This window comes from Poecilia formosa, unplaced genomic scaffold (assembly GCF_000485575.1).
Source record: "Poecilia formosa unplaced genomic scaffold, Poecilia_formosa-5.1.2 Scaffold435, whole genome shotgun sequence".
In the NCBI taxonomy this organism is placed as follows: domain Eukaryota; kingdom Metazoa; phylum Chordata; class Actinopteri; order Cyprinodontiformes; family Poeciliidae; genus Poecilia; species Poecilia formosa.
In genome coordinates, this window is record NW_006800374.1 from 88,225 (window position 1) to 96,176 (window position 7,952).

The following is a 7,952-nucleotide window of genomic DNA, read 5'->3' on the forward strand; positions in this document are numbered from 1 at the left end:
CCGTCATAAACATGACATAACACCCGTCATGAACATGACATGACACCCGTCATAAACATGACATGACACCCGTCATAAACATGACATAACACCCGACATGAACATGACATGACACCCGTCATGAACATGACATAACACCCGTCATGAACATGACATAACACCCGTCATGAACATGACATAACACCCGACATGAACATGACATGACACTGTCATGAACATGACATAACACCCGTCATGAACATGACATAACACCCGTCATAAACATGACATGACACCCGTCATGAACATGACATAACACCCGTCATGAACATGACATAACACCCGTCATAAACATGACATAACACCCGACATGAACATGACATGACACCCGTCATGAACATGACATGACACCCGTCATGAACATGACATAACACCCGTCATGAACATGACATAACACCCGTCATAAACATGACATAACACCCGTCATGAACATGACATAACACCCGTCATGAACATGACATAACACCCGTCATGAACATGACATAACACCCGTCATGAACATGACATGACACCCGTCATGAACATGCATGAACATGACATAACACCCGTCATGAACATAAAGAAGTCTTTATGAATGTTTATGACTGTTGTCATGAAGTGTCATTCGGTAAATAATGACACTTTTAATGCAAAGTTGCATTAAAAGTGTCATTAAAAGTCAATTAAAAGTGCAAACTTTGCATGATTTTGTAAATTATGATAATTTAATCCAAAGTTGGCACTTTTAGTGGACTTTTGATGCAACTTTTAGAGCAACTTTGCATTAAAAGTGTCATTATTTACCGAATGACACTTCATGACAACTGTCATAAACTACTTTATGTTTATGACAATGTCATGTCAGTCTTATGTACACCCCTTCAAATAAAGTTATACCAGACATTTAAATGATTATAGATTCTTTTATTTTTTATCTCTGCTTTTAAATATTGATGTAATGGGTTAATTAGTTTCTGTATTTATTTATTTATTTATTTATACTAAGCTTTCAGTAAATAAAAAAATAAATTCTAAAAGCTATAATTGAATAAAATTATTTATTTTGTATGACAACGTGATGGGAGGCTTTATCTAAATTTGGAAATAAATTAATACTTAAATCATTATCTATAGTAATTAGTGATGCCACTTTTCAATATTTAATTTTTTAATTATTATAGATACATTTTTATTTTTAATGAAAGTTTTTTAACATTTCAAGACAAAATAATCTAAATATCATTTTAGTGATGCTTTAAAATAAATCCATGCTTGTTTTAGTCCATAAAGTTCTCCTGAAACAGACGCAGGATTATATTTTTAAGGCTGAAATGCAAAATTATCGTCGTTTTGTTGTTAAAGATGAATATTTCATCTTGTTAGGGGGAACCTGGGCCAGCCGGACTCTCTGGGCCTCCAGGATCAGACGGTCCTCAGGTGAAATATGGAGTCTAATCGTTTTGTTTCTGCAGTTTCCCTTTCAGTCATTTATTATGTTTTAATGGTGACAGGGAGTCATCGGACCCAGAGGGGTCAGAGGAGACCCTGGAGGATTCGGACCGCCTGTGAGTGTCTAAAAATATCAGAAATACAAAAAGATAAACGATGACGTGGTGAGAAAATTCACCTTATGCTGAAGATTATCACCTTCTGTTTCTGTCAAAGGGTCAAATTGGTCAAGCTGGACCAAAGGGGGATGAAGGAGCCAAAGGTGAACCCGGGGCGATAGGGGTCAGAGGTGAACCAGGAGTACCAGGCCCACCAGGAGAACAGGTTACCAAGAGTTTATGTTTCCTCTATTTCAACCAGAAGATCATTAACCTGTGACGGACACTCTGTTGCTATGTAGAGAAAAATTTGGGTTTTAGTGAAGGAGATCTTCATTTTTAATCCAGTGCATAATCAGATATGCCACTCTCTATGGCAGTGATAGCTAGCTATCACTAAATATTTATAGCTAGCTAGCTATCAATAAATATCTATAGCTAGCTAGCTATCACTAAATATCTATAGCTAGCTAGCTATCACTAAATATCTATAGCTAGCTGTCACTAAATATCTATAGCTAGCTAGCTATCACTAAATATCTATAGCTAGCTAGCTATCACTAAATATCTATAGCTAGCTAACTGTCACTAAATATCTATAGCTAGCTAACTGTCCCTAAATATCTACAGGTAGCTAACTGTTACTAAATATCTATAGCTAGCTAGCTGCCACTAGCTAAATATCGCTATCTAACAATCCATAGCTAACTAGCTAGTTATTGAACTAGATCACTCTCTAGCTAGCTAATAATCTATAGCTAAATAGCTAGCTACATAGCTAGATACCTATAGCTAGCTATTAGATCTAACTAGCTACCTAGATAGATAGCAAGTTATTCATGTGACTAGTTAGCTATCGGTTTCTAAGTATCTATAGCTAGCCAGATAGTGGTGTCTGTGGGTAGCTAACTATATGTCGTTAGCTAGTTAGCTATAGCTTTATGGTAAGCCATTAAAGGAGAGGCATTTTGTTGCTAGCTAGAGAAGTATCTGGGTTTTCTGGATCTGAATTTGTAACAGTGGAAACCAGTGGGTGTCTGGATGGATGCATCGACTTTCATTACTTCTATAATTCCTGATGATTATTTGTTTGGAAATATCCTGTTCAGGGTGAAGAAGGTCTTCCAGGAATCCAAGGTCCTTCAGGTCTACCGGGGTTGGAGGTAAAACCATGAATAAAATCTACTAATAATCCACTAAAGGTTCATTCTTAAACATTTTTACTCTGTTCTTTATGACTCAATTGTAGGGACCCCCAGGACAGATGGGAGCTCAGGGTCCTCCCGGCCTTGTAGGGGCTCCTGTAGGTATCTAAGAGAAATACATGAGACCCTAACAGCTGCATAATGTTTATTTTAAACTAAATAAAGTAATCCTCAAAGGACAGTGTGATTGCTCAGTCTGAAATCAAGCTAACAGAACCATTTTGGTTTGCAGGGGACATATGGAAAACCTGGATCTGAAGGGAAACAAGGCGCCAAAGGAGAGAAGGTCAGATTTTCTAAAGAGCATATATCATCACTTTCCCTTTCTAAATATGTAAAAAGGTCTAAAATAAATGCAAATAATAAGCGCTCAACAATGCAAGTTGGAGAAAAGTCATAATGTGATATTTGGAGTCCATAAAACAATGTTCTAGTTGGACAGTTAATGTCTCTTTTATCAAATATTAGTTACCAAAATGATGATTTATATGGTAATTTAAGGAATTAAAAGGGGACGGGGGATAAGATAAATGTTGAGAGTTCAGGGTAGAGACATAACAAACCAGAACCTTATGAAATTATTTAAAAGCACTTTTTCATGAGTTTGATCAGCTTAGTTCAGAAAAACTGATTAAAAATGCTACAAGTATCCAGTCCAAAAAGTAATGAAAATACCCATCTATGTGTTTAACATGTCAATTTATCTACAGCTAGCCAGCTATCTACCGTAATCTAGCTGTCTATTAACAGCTAGCTGTGTATGTACACCAAGCTAGCTGCATATCTAAAGTAAGTTAGCTTTAGTCTATCTATAGCTAGCTATGTAGCTACAGCTAGTTATACTGTATATCTACAGAAAGCTACCTGTAGCTATCTAGCTAGCTATAGATATCTTGCTATCTACATCTAGCTGTCTGTCTACTGCTAGCAATCTATCTATTACTGCAGCAAAGATTTTATTTTATTTATTCATTTATATTTTTTTTGTGGTCTTCCTGTCACTGCATATATATTTTTATTTACATTCAGCCGAAGCATTTGGCAATAACTGCCTAGAATTCCTTTCATTTATGGTGAAACTGTTTAATTTACCCCAAAAAAGGAGGAAAAATCCAAATAAAGATCTCCAAAAAGTAAAACTATTGACAAAAACCAGCTGAAAAGCTTTCAACAAATGAAGTTCTTTTTAAATAATGCATAAGAAGTGATTGTTTAAAACCTTCGCACAGACTCTGTGTACTATTAAGAGTCTTCTGACTCTTCTTACTCATGTGTCTTGCTATAGAAGCAATAAAGACATAATTTCGGGTTCATATAGAGACATTAGATGTAAATTTGCTCTCTTTAACCTCTTCCCTCTGCGTGTTGCTCCAACAGGGAGATGATGGTGTAATTGGACCTTCAGGGAAAACCGGTCCCATGGGAAGGAGGGTAAGGTGACCCTGATTCTGTTGCACATTTCAAATTTATTTTCCTGTAAAGCAAATCGTGCAGAGTTTGTCCCTGTTTTGAATGTCATCTGGGTGAATAAAGTTCCTTTGGTTTGGGCGGTTTGCATAAGTGTAAACATGTCTAAAAGCAGAAGTTTCATGCATTAAACATGGCGCAGATTGTTGTGCGTTTCCTCGTTTTGACACAAACACGTCGAACATTTCCTCAGGGGAAACGAGGAAAGGCTGGAGTCAGAGGGACCAGGGGAGACAGAGGACCGAAGGTGCAGAATACAGAAACATTACCGGGAAGTTTTCAAGCATTTGGTTAAATCTTATCTGACAGTTTGTGATTTTTATGTCATTTAGGGTGAAGCAGGAGAAAAGGGGACGACAGGCCTTCTTGGCTGGCCAGGAAGCATCGTAAGTTTATTTATTTACTTGATAAAAACGACTTAACAAAAGTGAGTCATACATTTTGATTTATTTTCTAATTTATGGATTGTTTTGTGTTTTTATTCCCACTAAGGGAATTCCTGGGCTGCCTGGAGATCTGGGGGATCAAGGTGAAAAGGGACAAGAGGTAAACTAGAGTGATTAAACTTTCTGAAAATTGTAAAATTTGGACTTATGTTGGCATAAATTTAATTAACTTCAAAATGGATGGCAACTCGCCAAGCCTGGAGATGAAGCACCTTGCAAAATTATATTAATCCCTGAAGAATCTCTACACATTTTATCAGAATTTTATGTGGCAGATCAACAGAAAGCAGTGCATAATCGTAAAATGAGACAAAAATGATTCATATTTTTTCATGAAAAAGTCATTAAAAAACATTTTTATTCTTCCGTTTGGATCTCCACTGCTTTCAAAAACAACCCAAGTAATCAACAGCAAAAAATTTATGTTGATGGAGTCTGAAAAACGGCCTGTTTGTCAAATCAAGCTTTATTGACACTGCAACATTACGGAATTCTGCCCGTTACCTAGCAACCCCAGTGCAATTTGGCCCGTTACCTAGCAACCCCAGTGCAATTTGGCCCTTTACCTAGCAACCCCAGTGCAATTCCGCCTGTTACTTAGCAACCCCAATGGAATTCCGCTGTTACTTAGCAACCCCAATGGAATTCCACTGTTACTTAGCAACCCCAATGGAATTCCGCTGTTACTTAGCAACCCCAATGGAATTCCGCTGTTACTTAGCAACCCCAGTGGAATTCCGCCCATTACCTAGCAACCCAAGAGGAGCTCCAGCACGTTTGGTCAGCTGGTTTTACATCAGTATGCTCTGTACAATGGCTGCCGGAAAAGACAAATGTTTTCTTGTTGACTTAACATCCAGAAACCACTTGCTGCATTCTTGTTGGTTGTGCAGGAGGCTCCAATTCTGCTTTTCATACATGTGTGGTTGTATACTTGCGCATCTGTTTGCAGCCATCTCTACATGAGAGTGTAAACGTTGAGTGAGGGGCGTGGAGAGCAGCAGATTATTTGTATTTAAAGTAACAAGATGCCATAAAACAGCTAAAATCTCATTATCTAAGAATGATTTTGTGTAAAACATGTAATGAACATGTTTTGAATAGGCCATAGATTTATCCTAACCTGTTCATGGAAGCATAATGGGTCACCTATAACAGCAGTTTAAAGCAAAGTTATGTTTTAAAAGATATCCAAAGCTGTGAAACCACCTTAGTTTATAATGAGCCGTCTGGGAGAAGGATCTGTATTTTACAACATTGTTTGGAGTCGTGACAGAAAGTTAAATTCCTGCCTGTTGGTCTCCAGGGTGAGAAAGGAGACATAGGGATACCTGGACCCCCTGGACCTGAGGGCAGAAAGGTACCACCGTCTTTTTAAACGTTTTTAACATGTTTCATGTTGCAGAGTTTAGATTGTGAAGTCAAGGGAGCTTTAAGTCCTCTTATGGAGGCTCCACAGGGTTTAATTATTCAGATGTAAAGCAATAAAATGCTGCTCTAACAAGAAAAATACGCAAAGAAAAGTTTTAAAAGTGTAATGTGACGTTATTTAATATTCCAGGGGAGTCGAGGTCCAGTCGGATTGACCGGTCCAGCTGGCCAGAAAGGAGAGCAGGTACTTCCTGATTATGTCATAATGTACAGAACCTTTCAGACCCATAAACAGACCCTCAGTTCATGCATGTCATAGATATTTAGCATTTAAATGTCAGACTTTTAATGACGTATTGGTCAAATATTGGTAAAGTTATAAACGTTGGCCAGCAGGTGCAACAGAAAAATACTGATCTAACAGGAGGTAGAAGCTAAAGGGAAAATACTACAAATAGCAAAAACGGCAAAATGCTGCAAACGTGCAGCACAAAACAGAAGTCCTCCTGACCACTAGGGGGAGTCGATCACTACATCTTCTGTGATGAAAAAAGACGGGATGTCCAGAAAAAAGTTGGAGGAATAAAGAAAATATGTGTTATACTTCATGTCTTTTACAGTATTATAGAACAGCAACATATTTAATATCAGCATCTCCAGACGCCACCTAGTGGTCTGGAGGATTTCTGCTTTGTGGCGCGGGTTTGCAGCGATTTGTATTTGCTCTGTTTCCTGTGATTATAGCTTTTTTTTTTTGTTGTTGCCTTTTTTGTGCTTTGGAGTTTGCACCATTCATGTGTTTGCAGTAGGATTAAATTACATTTTGTCTAAAAACAAACGTTTGTCTCTCTGGTTTCGGTGTTTCTAGGGAAACATCGGTCCGCCCGGGCCGAGAGGAGCGCTGGGAATGCCCGGCTTACCTGTAAGTAGCTTCTTCATGCTCCAGGTGGTCACATTAGCTAGCATCACGCTAAAAACAATAACATTCGACATAATCAGGAGACTTACTGTTACTAAAGGAAAACTAGCTGTAATTTGCAACTTATGCCACTAGATGTCAGTATATTCCACAAAATGGATATACTTTAGTATATTTTAGTAGAAATTATATTGTTTTTTTTATTATGTAGATTCAAAATCACATAGACATAATTTATAGGAACAATATTTTCTATTAGCAAACTAAAATCTTGATTAATTTTATTTCCTAATGGATCAGAAAAAACCTGCAGAACTTAAATAAAGTTAAGTCATCTAAATGTTTTTTTTATGTTTTAAGAGTTATTAAGACCTAACTGTTGATATTGTGATTCTATTAATGTTTTATTTTATTGTTTGAGAGTGAAAAGAAAATTTCCACCTAATGGACGTAAAGTTTTATCTTCTCTTTGTTTGCAGGGATGGTTCGGATTAAAGGTATGATGTCATCAACAATATTTATTAAATGCTAATATTTTTGTTTTAAAGGTCTGATTGAAAGTGAGTATTAGAATATAAAATGTTCATATATCCATAACTGGGTCTGCAGCCTTTACAGCTAAATATTACATGAACTTTGTAAAAATGACGATAAATATCAACTACGGGAAATTAGTTGTGATTTTTATTTGTTGTATTTTAGTCCTAATTTTGGGTTTTCTGCTTTATTTTTTGACTTTTCTTGAAAGGTTTTGGCTTCATAATGTCCAGTATAATAACAATATATAAATACAAATGATTGATACTTTCACTGTATTTTGTGGGAACTGAATTAAATTATTCCAGCAAAAATAATTGAAAAACATCTGAGACCTGATTTTGTTTCAGTCGTTCATCATTTGGAGTTTTAAAAGCTGCTATTGAAGATCCACAGGCTGCAGACGTCCCATACATACATATATATATATATATATATATAT

The 7,952-nt window shown here is 36.7% G+C and overlaps 1 protein-coding gene across 3 annotated transcripts in view; it reads left to right on the top strand.

The window, feature by feature from the left end:
- The window catches only part of LOC103155553 (collagen alpha-1(I) chain), a 61,103-nt gene that overhangs the window by 46,784 nt on the left and 6,367 nt on the right, over positions 1-7,952 (top strand). For all 3 annotated transcript variants that reach the window (XM_016663641.1, XM_016663642.1, XM_016663643.1), the window contains 14 exons: positions 1,402-1,455; positions 1,530-1,583; positions 1,684-1,791; positions 2,675-2,728; positions 2,815-2,868; positions 3,003-3,056; positions 4,148-4,201; positions 4,431-4,484; positions 4,570-4,623; positions 4,730-4,783; positions 5,990-6,043; positions 6,245-6,298; positions 6,923-6,976; positions 7,453-7,470. In XM_016663641.1, coding sequence (XP_016519127.1) covers positions 1,402-1,455; positions 1,530-1,583; positions 1,684-1,791; positions 2,675-2,728; positions 2,815-2,868; positions 3,003-3,056; positions 4,148-4,201; positions 4,431-4,484; positions 4,570-4,623; positions 4,730-4,783; positions 5,990-6,043; positions 6,245-6,298; positions 6,923-6,976; positions 7,453-7,470 — 774 coding nt within the window. The remainder of the gene's footprint in view (positions 1-1,401; positions 1,456-1,529; positions 1,584-1,683; positions 1,792-2,674; positions 2,729-2,814; positions 2,869-3,002; positions 3,057-4,147; positions 4,202-4,430; positions 4,485-4,569; positions 4,624-4,729; positions 4,784-5,989; positions 6,044-6,244; positions 6,299-6,922; positions 6,977-7,452; positions 7,471-7,952) is intronic.